This window comes from Notechis scutatus, chromosome 1 (assembly GCF_049901735.1).
Source record: "Notechis scutatus isolate UNSWTSFEM ecotype Mainland chromosome 1, rNotScu1.2, whole genome shotgun sequence".
In the NCBI taxonomy this organism is placed as follows: Eukaryota; Metazoa; Chordata; class Lepidosauria; order Squamata; family Elapidae; genus Notechis; species Notechis scutatus.
In genome coordinates, this window is record NC_142009.1 from 68,686,094 (window position 1) to 68,706,852 (window position 20,759).

The window sequence follows — 20,759 nt, forward strand, 5'->3', positions numbered from 1 at the left end:
TACATAAATACTCTTCGTTGTATTTTCCCCCACCACAACCCTGTGATGAGGGTTGGATTTACTAGCTTCAAGTCATCCAATGAGATTCTGTGGCTAAGAGTGGATTTGAATCTAGATTTTACCAGTTTACCCAGTCAAACAACATAAATACCACATCAGAATTTTCCAAGCTATGATGCATAATTGCAAACATCATAAAATTAGGATACAGATAAGAACTTTAGAGGTAGTCCTCCACTTATGACTAAAATCAAGCCCAAAGGTTCTGTTGCTAAGTGAAACATTTGTTAAGTGAGTTTTGCTCCATTTTACAACCTTTCTTGCCAAAGTTGTTAAGTGAATCACTGCAGTTGTTAAGTTAGTAATATGGCTGTTAAGTGAATCTGGATTTTATACTGACTTTGTCAGAAGATCGTAGCAGGTGATCACACGACCTTGGGACACTGCAACCTGACGAGTCAATTGACAAGGGTCTGAATTTTGATCACATGGCCATGGGGATGCTGCAATGGTCGTAAGTGTGAAAAATGGTCACAAGTCACTTTTTTCAGTGCTGCTGTAACTTTGAAGAGTCAATAAATCAGGGGTTCCCTACCTTTTCTATACCCCACGCCCCTAGAACACTTCTGATATATTCTCACACCCCTTACAAAAATAATTATATCATATACTTTGCATATAATTTTGAAACTTCTAAACTCAAGTTTTGCACCACTCCAGGATACCGTCTTGCACCACCAGGGGGTGCTAGCACCCCAGATTGGGAACCCCTACACTAAATAAACTGTTGTGTTAACAAATGTATCCCAAATTTCCTGATATTAGGAATGATTGCAAACAGAGCTCCAAACAACCAACACTCTTTGCTGTAACATTTTATGGTGGGTCCCCTTTTGTGCAATGCATTCCTATTCTGAACCCATTGACACTGATTTTTAAATCTTCTTCTTATAGGTAAGATCTTAAAATCTCCTTCAAAACTCCACGTTAATAAGATAATTTCAGCAGCATCGAAAGATAGCCGCACAATGTGCAGTTCTCGGGTCAGCTGTGATGCTGAATTTGCTAAAGCTCTCAAATCCTTCTACCAGAAAATGAACGTGATCAGAGGACAGTTCTTAAAACTACATCACTACAGAGCCCCGGTACACATTATAATTTTCTTGGGAAGATATGGATTACATTCTCCTTAGTTCTAAACTGTTTTGTCTTGTTTTCTGGATATCATCTCCACAAAGGTCTGAGAAGTTTATCTTTCTTCAGGTTTTCATACCTAGTACTTTCTCAACTGTCCTTTATAGCCCGGAGATCACCACTGAACTGGGCCAATTTTAGATTAGGGTCAAAATGGGTACCTTGACTTGCTGTCAGGGAGGCCTCAATATTGAACACTTAGCTTAGCCTTATTCTCTCCTGCTGTAAATATGCACTCTTGCTATTCAAATTTAGGACACTAGAAATACTAGTCTATTCTAAATCAAAATTGTTGGAGAGTAATGAGATAAATACCAACAGTAATTATTTAAAATACCTTATTGAAATAGCTTTGTTCTATAGGCTGCCTGTTTGTTGTTTCCATATCAAAGTTCCCATTTTCTTGACAGGTATTATGAACCACACTGTAACTTAAAACATTTTTATACTATACAATATTGCAGGAAAGAATGCTATTTATTTTATTTTTAGGATGAAGATAACATCCAACTACTTCGACTTTTTACTGAGAGACAATCACACTTGTTGAAGGATTTTGGAGAACAACTTGAGTCAAGTATAAGTAAATTGAAAAATGATGTTGCCTTAATAGTTAAGAAGAAGCGAGAGGCTAGGTTACAGCAAGGCATTAAGTGAATGTGGTTTACCAAGAAAATATGTGAATTGGAAATTAAATCAGTACTTACATATATCATTATATGTCAGCTGCTTTTGAATTTCTTCACAACAAAGAAGGAAATATACCGGAATTCATTATTCATTGTAATAGGGATAGTACTGTGTATCATCTTCAACTCTTCCCAACAACAGAGTAATAAGAAAGCTTTTGTTACTGTTGCTAATTATGAACTTTCCTTTCCAAACATGAGACTTATGGAGTTCTTAATGCTCTCTGAACTTGGGTGTCTGCTTGCAGACATTTCATTACCCAACTAGGTGGCATCATCAGTGCATGTGAGTGTGGGGTTTGCTCAGTTTATATTCAATAGTTTGCCCTGCCAGTATTGGCGGGGATGTGGTTTTCTCGTAAGGTTTTTTGCTCGTTTCAGCTTTCTCTTTTATTGGAATGAAACTTTCTTAGTTCTCTATCAGTACCACAAGTCATAATAAAAGTTTAGATTTCTATATATCCATGTAGTTTATGTTGTTGATCTTATTGCCTCCTAAATTGTGAATAAACATAAGCAGTTCCAGAACATCCCATTTCTGTACCGGATGTAAAAAAAGGCCTTCAGCATTAAATATAAGGATTCATAATCTTGCTTTTAATTTGAGCTAATAAAGAAATTAGATTACATTTTCCATCATACTATCTAAAATAGCAGGATGAAATATACCACATTCTTGACCTATTGGATCATCTAATTCTTATACAGTACTATAGCTGAATTATGCTTTAAATATTTATGAAACTGAAAACAGATTTTTCAATCCTTTTATTGCATTGAAAAATAACAAAGAAAATAACAGCAACTAAGTATGAGATTAAGTTCTTTAAAATGCCAGATACTCAGGTATGTTTCAGCTGGAATGTATACTTAAGATATGAAGTTTAACTTAACAGGTTAAATGCTTTCATAATGCTATAGCAAACAATCAAATATAGAAAAATACCAAATGACTGGACTCAATAAGACCTAAGCTAAGGACAATTACTTTATTCTGTTAGTCAGAAACAAGATGTCAATGGAATTTATTCCCACCTTCAATATTTGATCAGTTGACACGGTTTTCACAATTTAATCTGCAATAACTTTCAAAAATCAAATAGGAAAAAGTATCGTTACTGATTAAAAATGAAATGGATCAGAGTTAAATTTAACAAATATTGGGTTTGTTTCTAAAAAGCAAGAGGGCTCTATGAGTCATTCTGTTAGAATAGATTAACCATTGCTAATTAGTTAATGGCAGTTGATACCTATTTCCAATACTAATAAGTCCATCTTCCTAACTCTCATGTGAACCATTCAAGCAATAGTATCTTTACACTATATATATTAATTTTATCAACTTTATTATTTCATTTCGAATGTGCGTGAGCACACACACACACAGTTGCTGGTCATATTGTATCTGGGTTTTCTTTTCAGGCTTCAGGCTTGCTTATGACAGAGAATTCAATTCCATGCTTGTTCAGTCTCTCCACAAGTTTTGTATTATAGAACACAGCCCCAGGAGAATAGACACCACCTCTGTAAAAACAAGTCACATTTGTGTTAGCAACACACAAATACAAGGAAGCCTACATTTTTACAACAAACCATATTACTGCAAATTCCAATATTAATGCTATTTATGTATTTATTTTATTTTATTTTATTTATTTAATTTATATTGCCTATGGCGACTCAAGACAGCTTATAGAATATAAAACCATATTTAAAATAAAAACAATAAAAACTAACAAAAAAGAATAAAATAAATTAATTAAAGTACAATATAACAAAATCTGAAAGAAAAAAAAAACCACCCCCAATTCCCACCCCCCGCCCTGATGACAGCAGATCACACGAGCCATTTGATGGGCTCCATCCCACTCTGGGTTCCCTAGGCCCACTGGCAGAACCAGGTCTTCAGTGCCATCCGGAAGAGTATTAGAGAGGGGGCCATTCTAATCTCTGGGGGAATGATGTTCCAATTTGGGGGTTACAGTTGGGGTATTCTTCTGACATAACCCCAAAATCTTAATGAGAATAGTTTGTAATTAAAAAAAAGAAAAAGAAAAAAACATACCAGTGATTTTATAAATTGGATACATGAAATAACTGTGGGGTAACTAATGCAATAGACAGCGCAACCCTAGATATGATTACACAATAGTAAATTTACTGAATTCAATAAAACATATCCAGATACATAAGACTGCAGTTCAAATCATAAACATGATAAGCAGATTTGAACAAACTGGTAACATTCTTTTCCAACTAAGTATTAGTAACTATTCAAAGAGTAATATGATTATTCTCTTATTCACAAACCAAAAGTATTAGTAACTATTCAAAGAGTAATATGATTATACTCTTATTCACAAACCAAGTTTGGATGGCATACAAAACAGAGTTTAAAGAGTTTTTATACAGATTATTTTACCACTTGTTACAAGAACTGTACTTCGCAAGATCCTGTAAAAATGTAGTGAGTTTCCCTTGCCCAAATATCATACAATTGAACATTAAGATAAAATTAATCAAACTCCTTATATAGGTAGTCCTTAAATTACAATCATTCATTTAGTGACTGAAATTACCACACACTGAAAAAAGTGACTTATGATCAGTTCTCACACTTGCAACCATTGCAGTACCCTCCCAATCACGTGATCAAAATTTGGGTGCTTGGTAAATGCAAAGTATTTAGGATGGTTGCAATATCCTGGGGGACCTGGAATGGTCATTTACAACCTTCCTAGGGAGTTTCTAACAAGCTAAATCAATGGGAGAAATCAGATTTGCTTACCGAATACATGATTCATTTAATTGAAGTGATTTGCTTAACAATCATGGCAAAAATGTCAAAAAATGGAGTGTGACTCACTTAACAATTGCCTTGCTTAGCAACAAAAAATTTGGACTCAATGTGGTTGTAGGTCGAGGACTGCTTGTAGTGTATTGCTTCTAATGTTTTTTCCTCACTGCCAGCTTTCTATAAATAGCTCAAAATATGTGGATAATGAGGGTTTATAAAATGGGAGAAAGAGTTACTATAGCACAGAACTGTATGTTCTGCCAATAGCATTTTGGCATTTAGTTTCTTATCCTTACATGCAGGTAGACCTTTGCAGCATCCCCATGATCATGTAATTCAAATTCAGATCCTTGGCAACTGGTTGATACTTATGACTGTTGCTATGTCCCAAGGTCACATGTGATCACCTTTTGCAATCCTTTGACAAGCAAAATCAATGGGGAAACCAGATTCATTTAACAATCATGTTACCAACTTATTAACTGCAGTGTTTCACTTAACAACTGTGGCAAATAAAGGTCCTAAAATGGAGCTAAATTCGCTTAACAAATGTCTCACAACAACAGATATTTTGGGCTCAAGTGTGGTCGTAAGTCGAAGACTATCTGTATATTTCACTCAACCTCTTTGAAAAAACTGACACCAGCAATATTGCGAAATTTCTCTGGTGATTATTTTCATCTAGTAACCATGGGATGCAAAATAAGGTAGACATTTCATGATTAGAAGATAAACACTCACTTTTTGGGAAGAGAATTCTTGTCCTTAAGAAGCGCCACAGCAGCCTGTACCATTGCTATAGGTGTAGTAACATAACCAGCCTCTGTAAAGAAAAAGATATATCATTACACTCATCACTTCAGAACAATTTGAGATGAAGATGGAAAATGAAACCACTGTGATTAAGTAGAAATACAGTAGATACAGTAGTTGCTTTATTTGAATGCCAATAAGGACAGGGAGAGCGTACAAGAATTTGGAGAGAGAAGGAAAGTCAAGAGAACCAATACCACTTACATACCACTTCACAGTGCTTTATAGCCCTTTACAGCGGTTAACAAAGTCAGCATATTGCCCTCAATAATGTGTGTTCTCATTTTACTGACCTTGGAAGGCTGGAAGGCTGAGTCAACCTTGAGCTGGTGAGACTCAAACTACCAAACTGCTGGCAGTCGGCAGAAGTAGCCTGCAATACTGCATTCTAACCATTGTGCCACCACAGTTCAGAGTTAACCATTGGACACAATAACAAAAGGAAAAAGCAATTAACACATTTGTGTGTACTGTGTATGAAAATAAAAATATAATAGTTCTGGTGACAATCGTTCTCTAAATAAACATTCAAGAGGAATTTTGTTGTTTTATCTGATAGAACTCCTTCACATGCAGCAACCACAGAATCCTGCTACATTCATCCAAAACGAAAGTATTAGTATTGTAATTACTATTAATTACTAGTAATTACTATTGTATCACAAACTCCACCCCTTTTGGGTGCACATCTACAATTACAATGCATGTAAAAAAGGGCAGGCTGTGCACTGCAATGCTATGATACTGCTTTTGTCAGTCTGACATACTTTCAGACATCACTACCCGCACAACCATGTGGAACTGTTACTTGTATATTTAATGCCAGATGAATTGTATTTTATAATTAATAATATTAATTTTGCTCCAATATTACCTGGTCCCCTCACTTGAGTGCAGATTTTAACATCAGGTTTGCCCTCCTCTGGATTTTGTCCTGTGCTATATCCCTCTCCAAGAAAGGTCATTTCAAAAGATGATTCTTCCATCTGTCATTCAAAAATAAGAAATAAACAGTATTATATCACCAGAAAGCATCTCAGTGTACATCAAGCATACATCTATACAATTACCCTGCATCCTAATTTATATCCATTTTGGAAATGAAATCAAATTATGTTACAATGATTTTTATTTCTAATCTGATTTGAAAGAACAATGTATATGTAACCTTAAGGTAAGAGAAAAACTTAGTTATGGGTTAGTATTTCTAACACAGCAAACTAGATTCAAAGATATGCATGCTATGCTAAGAGAAAATAGTACTGTGATTTATTTCTTACTGATCAGCCAAAGAATTTTTGCACAGACTGAAATCCTGAGATGCTATGTATATAAATAATACAACATATAGACAAGATTTATGTTTACAGGAGGATTACATATTGCCTTTTTTATTCAACATTCAGATGTGCTTTCTGATACAATACAGCAAACCTGAACATATCCAATGCAAATCTGAATAAAACAATCAGTGGTGAAATAAGTTAAGTTTGCCTATTGGACTTCAACACTATTAATGTATCCTAGCATTCCCAAACGGAACATTTGTCATTGTTCACTCAATTTGTTTACAGAACCTTGAGATATTTAGTCTGCATTTTTAGAACTAAAATGCATAATCCATGTATAGGATTAAAACATTTTCTAATATAGGCTATAGAGCAGAACATGTGTTTGATCCAGTACATATAACAGTCTCATGTTAAGATATCAGAGTAAAAATAGAATAATAAAGATGCGACCTCTTTTACTGCATAAAGTGTAGATAAGGATTCAGTTAGTAATATCGCAGAAAACAATAATTCCAATATATATTTTTGTAAGAACAAAAGTAAAAATTACCTGTTTTTCTGTTGGCCCATCTTTTGTAAAATGTCCTCCAGAAAAGAATTCAGGATACTGAAGAAAGCAGTTTTATAGTAAGATTCAGAATAATTGAACAATTGACAAAATTTGTCAAATTTCAAAACTATTTAAAAGAAATCCTACTTTTAGCAGGAGCTTTCTTCCAAAGTTGAATTTCACAAGCATTAAAAATAAAAGACCAGCAAACATTAGCTTTATGACAGACGTGAGGCCACCCACGGTGGTGTAAGCAGCATACTGCACCTGAATAGGAGAGGCCAGTGATATCAAGTTTAGTATCCATTTCCATGAAACATTTAAATGAATTCTGAGTAAAACAAAATCAAGACCCAGAATTTATTCATAAACAAGCCAAAGTTATTTAAACAGTTAATCTAGGAAATAGACTAACTATTCTTAATCAGGACATTGTTAAAACAGCTGCAGACAGAAGAAAACACTTCTAATACTGGGTCTACATTGTCACATACACAGTATTAGTAACATATCTGTGGTCAAAGCAATAAGAAGACATAGTAATGTACTTTTCTAAAGACAATATAAAGGAAACGTATTCTGAAATCCTTGAAATTAAAGGATGGCCAGCCTACAGACAAAACATTAGAAGGTAATCAAGGATCCCAATGGAATACCATGACATTTTTATAAGAGAAACGATTATATTCTTCCTCCTATTTGCCATTTAAGAAATAATTTGAAGTATAAGTCTGAGCAATTATTATTTGTTTGAACATGGTCTTACAAATAAGGACTCATGCCTGAAAGTTTAATTTTGGCTAAAGAGGAGCAGGTGGAAATTTTGCCTCTTCTGAAGAATAACTTAGATAGTGAATCCCTACATACAGATTTTTAAAATTTAACAAGATACGGACAAAGGTTTATTATTAAAAAGTAAAAACATCACTGATGGACAGCTTACATGAAAGATGGAAGCTTGTACACCTTTGTTAAAAAGAAACAAAACTAACATTATAACATATTAAATAAACTTACAGGTGTTTCCTGCAAATGTGAATGCAAATACCGCTGAGTTCGCTTTACTACAGAGGCATCTGATCCCATGAATGGAATGGAATACTGTTTGAATTCATTACTGTAAAATACTGTACCTCTAAAAAAGATGAAGAGAAGATGAATGAAGCATGACAAACATAACTTGGATTTCCACTAAAAAAAAAAGAATATTTACAGTAGTGATAGGCAGTGGGTTTTTTTCAAGGATGATAGTCCAATGATATTAATAGGTGGATATTAACATCTTCAGTTTGTTTTTGTATTTTGGGTAAGTATAATTGCAAAATAGATTTGCAATTTTGGGGAATAGTGGAAAATCACTATCTGGACTGCAAAATATAGTACCTCCAGTCTAGACAATTGTTCACTTTTTAGTGATAACTTCCAATACCACATTTTGTTTCAGGAAAGGCCTTGAATAACAGATTACAGATCAAAATTATTTAAAAATGTCATTTTCTTCCCTTTACTTAAAAAAAAAGTGAACATATTTGCAACTTAAAACTCTAAAAGACATATATTTTCTATACCTTCTTTTGAGTTTTGCTCCAAATACTGGAAGTGGTTTATGTCCAATTTGTTTTCTAATTTTCTTCAAGTTGTCTTGATCTGCCAAGCCATATACAGCCGATTTCCAGGTTCCATCATGAATACAGGCACCCTGTTAAAATAGCAATATATATATATATATATATATATATATATATATATATATATATATATATATATATATATAGGATCTTTGTTATTGTTTCTCGCGTAAGATTCAGTATCTAGGCAACGTTTGGATCCACTCGCCATCTTCAGGCTGGTGCTTCGGTAGTGCCAGTGCGCAGTGTGTGACCGGAGCTGCCATCTCTCTATATACAAGTGGTGGGGATGGTGTGGGGCTGGTTGGCTGTGCTGCAGCCTCTTGATTGGTGATGGAGTTGATGACATCACTCCATCAACCAATCAGAGGCTGCAGCAGCCAGCCAGCACCCATATATATATGAATATAAAAGATCACATACAAATACCGCGAGAACCTCAGAAAACAAATATATATATGGTGTTCGGCTTGGTTGGGTATTTTCCCACGTCATTGTAGTTGTTCTTTTAAAGTTTACGTTTCAGCAGAATCTCATCTGCCATCATCAGGCTTCTGTATGTGTCCGTCTGTGAGTCAGACTTTTACAGTGGTTTCAGATTTGAATTTGGGGCAGCCTATTGCTGTGCCAGAATGGTTTTTCTTCATCCTGATTGGTTGGGAGTCTTGGTCTGTGTTTATTGGTCTCGGAGTTTGCTGTGTTCTGCTTGATTGGTGTCTGAATCTGAAACCACTGTAAAAGTCTGACTCACAGGGACACTACAGAAGCCTGATGATGGCAGATGAGATTCTGCTGAACGTTGTAAACAAAGAACAACTAATGCGTGGAAAACAATATATATATATATATATTATTCTTAAGTTTTCGATTACATGTATGGTATTCAGCTTTGTTCAGGTATTTTCCCACGTCATTATAGTTGTGCTTTTAAAGTTGTGGCAACGTTTCGGCAGAATCTCATCTGCCATCATCAGGCTTCTGTATTGTGTTCGTCTGGGTGGGGGTGTTTTCTAATCTGACTGGGTGGGGGGGTGTTCTCAATCAGAACACAGCCAAGCCCCCACCCAATCAAGTCACACCCACACTAGCAGTTAAAAGGAAGAAGCAGCTGCAAGCTCACATTACTCCGAGAAGCACAAAGCCGAAGACACAAGCCTGAAGATGATGAATGAGACTTCATTGAAACGTCGCCAAAATACTTCCAATTTTACGTGGGAGAAAACCCAAATAACCAAAGATATATATATATATATATATATATATATATATATATATATATATATATATATATATATATATATATATATATATATATATGGAGATCAAAGTATACGTTTGGCGAGGTCCCACTCGCCATCTTCAGGCTGGTGCTTTCGCTTAGTGCCAGTGCAACCAAAGATCCACATACAAATACCACGAGAACCTCAGAAAACAAATATATATATATATATATATATATATATATATATATATATATATATATATATATATATATATATATATATATATATATATATGGATCTTTGTTATTCGGGTTTCTCCCCGTAAGATTGGAAGTATCTAGGCAACGTTTCGATGAAGTCTCATTCATCATCTTCAGGCTTGTGTCTTCAGCTCTGTGCTTCTCAGAGTGATGTGAGCTTGAGAAGCACAGAGCTGAAGACACAAGCCTGAAGATGATGAATGAGACTTCATCAAACGTTGCCTAGATACTTCCAATCTTACGCGAGGAGAAAACCCGAACAACTAAAGATCCACATACAAATACCCATGAGAACCTCAGAATATATATATGGCATTCGGCTTTGTTCGGGTATTTTCCCATGTCATTGTAGTTGTTCTTTTAAAGTTGTAGCGACGTTTCAGCAGAATCTCATCTGCAATCATCAGGCTTCTGTATAGTGTTCATCTGTGAGTCAGGCTTTTACAGTGGTTTCAGATTTGAATTTGGGGCAGCCTATTGCTGTGCCAGAATGGTTTTTTTCTTCATCCTGATTGGTTGAGAGTCTTGGTCTGTGTTTATTGGTCTTGGAGTTTGCTGTGTTCTGCTTGATTGGTGTTTCTAATATCTTCTGTCTGGTTTTTTTTGGCTCTTTTTGTATCTTGATTGGCTGGCAACATTGTGTTACTTTATTGGAGGCCTTTAGTGCAGCTTGGCTCCTGGTAAATGGACGGCTATCATTAGTTAGGAAGCTAGGTTTCATCTGGGTGCCTGGTTGGGGTGTGTTTGAGCTGGAGGTATCAGGGGGGATCTGTTTGTGCCCAGGTGTTTGCCTGGCTTGTGGTGTGGAGATTTTTTTGTTTGTGAGTGCAGGCTTCCAAATGATTGACAGTCTGGTGGAATCATCTCTTCTGTTCATGCTTTCTGGTCTTTTTTCAATCTCTATGGCTTCTCTGATGATTCTGTGGCTGGGGTTTTCTATAGTGGCTAGGGTTTTGGTGCCATTGAAGTTGATGCTATGACCTGTAAAAGCCTGACTCACAGATGAACACTATACAGAAGCCTGATGATGGCAGATGAGATTCTGCCGAAACGTCGCTACAACTTTAAAAGCACAACTACTATGACGTGGAAAATACCGAACAAAGCAATGCCATACAAGTACCGTGAAAACTTAAGAAAACATACACATACACACACACACACACACACACACACACACACACACACACACAGAAGCCTGATGATGGCAGATGAGATTTTGCGAAACGTTGCTACAACTTTAAAAGCACAACTACAATGACGTGGGAAAATACCTGAACAAAGCTGAATACCATACATGTAAGTACCTGCGAAAACTTACATACATACATACATACACACATATACATATACATACATACACACACAATTAACCCAACCATGAATACACACAACATACACACAAAAATATATATACCAAAACTGATTGAAATATTAATGTATAGTATTTAAGGGGCATGCATAAGTACACCATCGTGCCTCCCGTCCCTGTCCTATTGTCCCCATTTAATTGTACCTGTTTTCTATATTTTTAGTCATGTTTATACTTATAATTTTGTAAGCGATTGACAAATCAAATAAAATAAATAAAAAGCTATGTGTTTACATTCAGCCATTTTTTACTTTCTTCTTGCTTAATTATTTTGTTACAGAGACTTGAGAAAGGGTCACATAATCCATAATTTGTGAACATGAGCATTACATTTATTCATAGAGCAACAAGGTCAGAAATTGAGAGAACTGATGAAAATAGTATTAAAAGATCCCTCTGGAAAATGTCTAGTTTTCCTTCCTTTTTCAAAATTCTTTATGGGTAGTCAGAATTTTTTTTTATTTAGGGATCTGTTTTCCTGGATAGAGATGCTCTATAATTGCATTTGTTTCTATTGTTAATTGTTTTATTTAGATAAATTTTACAAGCTTTTTTTGTCAATGGTAATATTTTATTTCATATATAATACATTTTAAGGAGCTGTTTATATTGCTGCAGCCATTTGGAATACAGCAGAAAAGAAATAAACAAATAAATATAAAATGTACTCAATACCATATATTATTTGTGAACAGTGTAGCCATAGCAGAAAGTGCATGAAAACAATTAATTAGATCAGAACAAGCATTAAGAGATATTTTTGCTATTTTGCTGATTGCTGGTACTGCTTTTGTTTTTATATATAATGTCCTGTGAATGTTTCAAAATTATCAGTATTATATCTTGCTGTGAACTGCTCAGTTTTATTAGATTGAGGCAAAAAATAAATGAAACAAATAAGTAAGAATCTGTCAATAGTTAAAATATACTAATAGTCATATTCAGCTTCATGCTATAGTTTTTATAATTTAGCAATTGCCCACAACAAACTTAGAGGGGAAAAAAAAGAAATTAACCAACCTCTGGTCCCGATTTTACAGTCAAAAAACTTTCAATTGCAGTTAAGGTACCTTTAAAGAAAGGTGATAGTAAAGAACAGTTAATATTGTAAAAAAAATGTCAATTCAACAACAGTTTGTTAATGTTTATTATTGTTGGATAATTGGCATACAGTATTGGTAAGTTTTTTACACATTTCATACATTCAACAACATATCTGTTTTAATTGAGGCACATAATGACTTTTGCAAAGAGAAAGAAAGCAAATATGTTCATTTCACTTGTTTCCTTTAATATAGACACCAGGATTTCAATTTCTACTCGACACACTGAAATATACAACTTCAGCCGCAAAGTGCTCCAAGATTGAACAGGTTGCAAATCAGATTTACTTCAGGTTCTTGGCCATGAGTGAAGAAGGGTGTAATAGATCCTGGTTTCACCTGAGCAGCTCACTGAAAAATTCAAGAGAAAGACTATCTCTGTGATCTTCCCACAACACTTGGCTATTGCTGTTCCAGTCAATTTAGGAACATAAGGTATGCCTTTCTGGTTTACAACATTTTCCTATGTATTGGAAAGTCTGGAAATTAGATAGGGACCATGGTAGCTTTCTAAACCTTCTAGTGGAATCAAGTCTATGAGACACAGTTCTTTAGCAGAAGATGTGTTCCTCCCTGTTGTGCCATATAAGGGAGCTGATGTTGGGGGACTATTCTTCAATACCTAGGCCACTGACCTCTATTGTCCCTCAGGATACTTTCATATTGTCTGTCATGTTGTTCAACACTGATGTGAATCTGAGGAAGATAATCCAACTTTTGAAACACCATCAATTTTAAGGAAGAATTGATACCCTTGAACAAAGTCTAAATTTGATAATGGAATAAATGAGGAAAAACAAATTGAAAATGAAGCAAAAAATAACTGAACTGCTATTAGAAATAGAAACCTGAATTGGGAACTGAGGTTCAACCAATTGTGAAAGGGATTCCATTCTCCCCAAAACCAGGTTCATAGTCTATATATTTTCTTTGATTTTCAAACACCACCAGATGTGCAGACAGCTGCAGTAAGGAGTGACTTTACTTTATTATGCTTAGTCTGCCAGTTGATATCCTTTCTGAGCTGGATAGATTTGATGTTTATCCACATCTTGATTACACCCTATCTTGAGGAGAACAATACAATTCAATTGTGTTGAATCATAATTGAATCTCTAAACGAAACACAATTGAATCTCTGCATGAAAATTATGCAAAAAATGCAACTGATTCAAAATGTGGTAAATTTGTATAAGGTACAGAAACCAAATGAGGGTTGTATTTAGGAAATACCTGTTATCTACTAATTACAAATGAAATATAACTGAAGGTACTGGCACATAAATAAGTCCTAGAACTACATATGCATCTGCCTCTCTTTTTATGAAACTTTTCCTATTGATATTTTGACACTGTCTCCATTGTCAGAGGCCATCTTTTTGCATGTAGCTCCCAGGCTGTAGTTAAAACTTCTTAAAAGAATTATATTGGTCCCCTCTCTCAATATTTACAAAATCTGTAAAGAAATGTCTTCTTTATCAGGAGTTTAATTAGCTTTTTATATTCTGCTTTCATATTTTGTTATCTATATCATCAAGTACTTGTCAGAATAAAAAGCATAGCACAAATGAAATAAGTAAATAACTTACTTTAAGCGCAGTGTTTAGAATGAATGAAGTGTAATGGTGTGCATGTAAGCAGTGTAATTACTGCAGAAGAAATTAGAAATAGAGGCATTCCACTGACTTTGTTGAAAGATTGGAATTGGGGGAGGTCTCTCCCTCAATTTCACAGCTAGGTTTCAACAAGAGAGAGATGTGTGGGAAGCAAGACTGCCAGATATTTGGTCAGATCTTCCATCAGAAATTTTCTTTCTCTGAACTGTTATTTATTTTTAACATTATTTAACTTTCAGAACTGATTACTTTTTTCTCCTCTATTCCCTTTTATTTTATTATATGGTTTTGTTTACATACATTTATATGGTTTTGTTTACATACATTTATATGGTTTTGTTTACATACAGGGTTTGATTTTTATTTGATCAATGAAAGCTTATCTAAAGGACTGTGTGCTAAAGAGATGGAGAAGGGTGGGACAGGTTTAAATAATTAATGAACAGATTATTTTTAGAATACAGGCTATCATTTCACCATGAACTAATCTAATATCTTTAAACATATGAATAAAGTAGCTACTGTACTTCCCCTAGCATTTATCAAAAGATCAATCAAACATAAAAATCACCTTTTAAGCTGTTTTTGGTGAACAACACTCCCATATCTGCTGGAATAGAATCAAAACCACAGCTTCCAACAATATATACCCCTTTTTCTTCAGCTTTGCTATTATAATGTAGATACATTCCTTCCAGATACTAAAATAAAAATGCAATATTATATAAAACAATGCATTTCTAACATTCAAGCAAAAATAACAAATTTCTTAACATTTTTTTAAACTGCTTTCTTAGCTATTGTGTCATCTTGCAGAGTTATAAATCTTTATTAAATGTTATTAACCATCAAAACCATTCAGTATTTTACAGTTAAATTTAAAATTGGTTATGTTTAATATTAAGCACAGATTTATAGAATTTTACAAGTTCACCCAAGAAAGCTAATATGGTGTGTTATATTGTTGGGAACTGGACTAAGAAAACTCAGGTGCAAACCCATTTACCATCTCTCAGTCCAACCTACCTTATAAAATGGTGACAATAATAGGAAGAAAAATCCCAATTGTGTATTTTCTGTGACTCCCAGAGGAAAGGTAGTATAAAATATAATTATAAATAAAATACTTTTACTATCCTAAACACAATTCCTGTCTACCAATGTCCATTCACACTGCTAATTTATGGAAATGAGAGATGAGTAATCTGAGATTCTTATGTGAGTAGAGAGAAAACCAAAGACATCAAAAAAAAAAAAAACAAAAACCCACCCTGCATGGATGCTGCATCACATGGTATGCAGAGCACCAATACAAAGTTTGATATATGAAGTAAATAATTATCCTGCACTAAGATAAGGAGTAAAGATAAAAGGGATTGTGACTTAATCCAAATATTATTCCTCAAAGTCTGGTTCATTTTCTTAATTTTACATACCTGCGGTTCTCCACTAATGTCAATACAGTTTGTGCCATTCTCAACACAAGCTTTTACCGCAGGTTCTCCAAAAAAACGGTACTGCAAGAATGAAAAAAGACTAATAAATTATATTAATCTGGAATAATTTACTAGACCTAGTTTGAAGTTTTGTTTCCATTTAAAAAATAAGAATAAAGGAATAAAGGAATCTTAACAAAGTTATGATGTAATTATGTTTTAGCTAATACATTAAATTAAATGTGAATAAAAATTGGGTTTATTTTATAATAATTTAGAGATTACAGCTATACATATAAACCTGAATATAAACTATAAAAAATTAAAACAAAAAGAAAAAATGTAACTTATATTAAAAATATTTAAATATAGCAAACAAAAAAAGAAAAAATATCCCCCTTTGACACAAGTATATTTTTTTAATAACTCATCACATTATCTTTAAAAGCAACAAAAATTCTTCATCCTATCTAATTCCTTATTTGTAAACAAGTCTTAAAACTTCATAATTCAATTCTAATCAGCAAAAATCCATTAAGGGTTTCCAGTAATATCAATATATCTATTATAAACTTAATCCAAAAACCCACTTTATAATCCTTTCTTTTCCTTCTAGATCCCAAGCTTTACCTATAACAAAATCCTCAAAATTTTAACATGCAACTATAGTAAATCAAAATCCATTAAATGTTATCAGAAAAAATAAATAACTGTACAACAGTTAAAACATTTCTTCTCATATCACACATCGTATCCGAAAACAGATTCTTAAAACCTCATCATTCAACCCTAATTAGAAAAGTCAATAATTATTGAAGATAACACATCTCTTCATTTTTGATCAAATAAATCAACTTTATATTCTTTTCCCTTATTCCCTATGATCTTAGTCTTTAGTCCCATCAAATAAAGCCCTAGAATTTGGTTTCTTTTTGTTCTTTCTGACTTCGAACATTTTAACAGAGTTCTTTCGTTTTCTTTTTACTTTGCCTCTTGTTATAGAACCATCAAAGTTTTAACAGATCTCTTTTGTACATACAGATTAGGAAAATTATCTAAATCACTCTTCTGATTTGTTATTTATGACATCTTTAACTGCTGAAGCCCCATCCAGTTTTATTTCTATACTATGCAATCCATGAGCCCTTGAGTGATCGTTTCAGAGATATTTCCTTACCAGATGCCTCACTGCCTTCAACAATGGAAGAGTATCTAATGTGTTGCCTTCACTGGAAAAGTTCTTAAAAATTCAGAGATACATCTGCCTTGAAAATAGCTCAAGTTGAACTGTATAGCACAGTAAAACACAGAACCAACCACAAGAAATGTTTTGACATTTTACATCATAAAATGTGAGGTGGTGTCCACGCAGAAGGGAAAGCTGGGGTGATGAACTACAGTGAAATGGCAGTTTCCCAGGAAGGGGGACACACATTCCAGAAAGGGGAGGGAGACAAGAGGCAGCCCAGCTCAGAGCTAGATAGAAGACAGAAATAGAGTACAAGATGGCCACTCCATAGAATCTCACAGGGTATATCTGCAGGCTAGTAGTAGGAAGGATTTAGTCTGGTAAGATTCTGCCTGCTATGTGTAAATAAATAAAGAACTGAACTCTAGATGAATTATTCCATGTTATTCTTAGGTTTAGCCTGACATAAAGTGCTTTATGGTATTTTTTATGTCATAAAAGATTTTATAAAATTTGCCAAATTTCAATTCCACAGAAGTCATGGGTTCTGGACTTGGAAACAGTCTTTAAATTAGCTCATTTGAGATACCTTGTTTCAAAATTGTTGCCTTACTATTGAATTATGATATTCGTTTTGGCAATCAAGGATGGAGTAATGTACTGATGATAAAATACTATCCAGTCTAGTATTTTTGTAGTTTATTGTAGAACAGCCTCAGAATGTTTCATTTCTCCTGATAATTTCCTAGTTTGCAAATATGAAGATCTGGAATTGAGATAACTTTCTCTAGATTCAATACTTAAACACATTTAATATAATACTTTAATGATTTAAATTTGCTTGAGAATTACATTTTCTAGCATAAAATAAGGTATATTAAACTAGTTTTGATATTAACAATTTATTAACTTCCATTTGTTTCTGGTACCAACTGCGGCACAAGTTTTTTTAAAAATGTGCTTAACATTATAGAAGAGTGATGAATAAAAATTAATATTATGAATTTCGGTTTCAGTGTTAAGAAATAGGATTTTCTCTTTAATTTGCATTTAATTAGGAAACATTTTGTTTTAACAGATAAAAATCTTCCTAAAGAAATAACAAAAATGTACTAATTACAAAACATAAAAATCAAATAGATTTCTGGTAATATCTTACAATGTCATGTTTTAAGTAATTGCTTTGGGACAAGCACACTTTTTATTTATTCATAAAAAATAACTAGAAGAAAGCACTTACTGGGCCTACACAGTTTAGAACAATATTCGTTTGTTTAGCCATAGAAGCAAGAGAAGATGGATCGCTGACATCACAGAGAATTATGCCAATTTCTGACTTCAGTTCTGCTTTCCCTGCAAATTTAATATTGACATGTTATTCTGAAAACCTCTCTTTAATTATTTTTATTCAATCCACCATTTACTCAATCACTATTTATTAAAGCTATTTTTTACATTTAGCTTTCCAATTGCTTTCAGTAAACAAATTATATTACTTCTATATCCATCTCTATCTCCCAAATATGGTTTCTCTACACAAGCAAGTGAACATGTGGAAAGATAGTCACTTGTTACAAAAGCTCATTAGAAAAAAAAATAAGTATTATATAAAAGAGAGATAATGCACAAGGACAAAAATGCAAAAAATATTTCTTTTCACTAACAAATCTAGTTCTGGAAAAAAGCTTGCTGACTTCCAAAGATCTTGTAGTGTTGTAAAAAAGGCTGTAAAGCAAAACCACCATAAAAGTGTTATTATTATAAAATTGCAGTATAAAATTGCACAACTTCTCTGGCTACACCTAAATCAATGCAGATAATTTAATCTCAATTTCCCTGGCCCCAAACAGGATGGGAGGCATAGAGATAGGCATGCCAGACTCTTGGTCAATGAGCTGCAATACAATGACACGCCCTTTATATGATTTTAAATGACAGTTAGGGCAATTAAGGTAGAATAGAAGAATAAATAAAATACTGGTTCTGATAGAGAAGTGAGTTATTGCGTCTACTTGGACTCAGCTATCCATCCTTCCGAGGTCGGTAAAATGAGGACCCAGATTGTGGGTGGCAATGTGCTAACTCAGTCCCCCCTCCTCTCTGTCAGCACATTGCCCCCAGCAATCTGGGTCCTCATTTTACCGACCTCGGAAAGGGTGGAAGGCTGAGTCCAAGTAGATGCATTGCAAACCGCTTAGAAAGGGGCTGTAAAACACCGTGAAGCGGTATATAAGTCGAAGTGCAATTGCACCGTGAGAGACAGACAAGCGGTTTGATCTGATGAAACTTCGATCCGAATCAGCAACTCTTGTAACATTCTTAATCCAAGCCTCCAGGGTTCAACTCGGCGATGAAGGGAATCATTTACACAAGGTTTTCTCCCCTTCCAGATGTGCCCCACCCAAATGGCACACCTCGCGCTAACCGAAACGTTGGGAAACGCAGTCCAAGGCTTCTCTCTCCCCTCCCCTGGCCTCCCCCCGCCCCACAGGACCACAATATTAAGGTCAACGTCGGACACAGCGTTATTGATTTTCCGACTGCAGCCAAGGAAACTGCGCGGACGCCTCGTGAAGTTCTTTTTTTTTTTTTTTTTTTTACTGCAGAGTTTGGGGACGGAGGCGAGTGGAAGGCCCGCACTCCGCAACGCGACCTGCCCTCCTTTCTCTCACCCAACTTGGTGGCCGCCTTCTCGACCACCTCCTGCAGCTTCTCCCGAGACCTCCCGGCCACGGCCCAGCGCAAGGAGCCTCGCAGCTCATCCTCGGCGGCTACTCGCGCTATCTCCTGGACCACGTACTGCCCCGTGAAGCCCGAGGCCCCGAACACCACCAGCTGGAAAGGCCGCTCGGTAGCCATGGGAACGGGAAACCAAAGCGAGCGGCCGGCCGACAAAGGAGCGCCGAGGAGAAGAAGAGCGGGACGAGGCGCAGAGCGACAGCACAATCACACTTCGACGGCTGTAGAACCAAGCGGCGAAGGGGGCGGGGATTGGCTCCGCCCACAATTTCGGGCCTGGACGGCTCACGTGACAAGGCCCTAGCCCAGTTGCCTCGCCCTGCGTAGGTTGTTGTTTTCCAAACCGACGGGGCTGTACCCTCCTCCGCCTCAGGGGCGAGCTCGGTCGTCGGCTCGCTCCCTGCCCGTGCACGGTGGCCCGTTGTTTCAACTTCTCAAATAGAACAATCGCGCGAAGTTCCTCTGTCGAGGGAAAAGCAGCCAGTCATTTACTTACTGCTCCTTTAAGGAGAGCCCGCCGAAGCTGGTTGCTGCCAGAGCTGGTCAAAGCGCGCTTGCCTGTCAAATTGCACTTCATATACATAATAAATGAGTACGAATAAATGGGAACAGTAGGACAAGGACGGTACACTGGTGCGCTTACGCACGCCCCCTTACAGACCTCTTAGGAACGGAGTGAGGTCCATTCCTAAGAACAATTCCCATTGTTCATGCCCTTTGGAATCGATAGCAAGAACTGGAGGCTAAAAACAGGAAGAACGGTTACAGGAATGGTAAGTGGACCAATGAACAGTGGGCCAAGGTCATCTTCAGTGACAAGAGCAATTTCTACTTGACTGGGAATCAGTGCAATAAGTA

General features: G+C 35.4%; 2 protein-coding genes across 2 annotated transcripts in view; one reads left to right on the forward strand and one right to left on the reverse strand.

Annotated features, from left to right (window-relative positions):
- LOC113413264 (kinesin-like protein KIF28) overlaps nt 1-2,344 on the forward strand; it is a 38,857-nt gene extending 36,513 nt beyond the window's left edge. Inside the window, exons 22-23 of the mRNA XM_087967013.1 lie at nt 955-1,145; nt 1,687-2,344. Coding sequence (XP_087823139.1) covers nt 955-1,145; nt 1,687-1,851 — 356 coding nt within the window. The 3' untranslated portion in view covers nt 1,852-2,344. The remainder of the gene's footprint in view (nt 1-954; nt 1,146-1,686) is intronic.
- A 292-nt stretch (nt 2,345-2,636) lies between these two features.
- Nucleotides 2,637-20,146, reverse strand: SCCPDH (saccharopine dehydrogenase (putative)). Its single transcript, XM_026669380.2, has 12 exons — nt 19,835-20,146; nt 18,403-18,515; nt 15,974-16,054; nt 15,109-15,238; nt 12,839-12,888; nt 8,904-9,034; nt 8,353-8,470; nt 7,483-7,602; nt 7,336-7,392; nt 6,368-6,479; nt 5,422-5,503; nt 2,637-3,407 (listed from the first exon to the last, which is right to left on the reverse strand). Exons 1-12 carry the CDS (start codon nt 20,019-20,021, stop codon nt 3,302-3,304), a joined length of 1,287 nt encoding a protein of 428 aa, XP_026525165.1. The 5' UTR covers nt 20,022-20,146; the 3' UTR covers nt 2,637-3,301.
- Between the last annotated feature and the right edge of the window lie 613 nt (nt 20,147-20,759).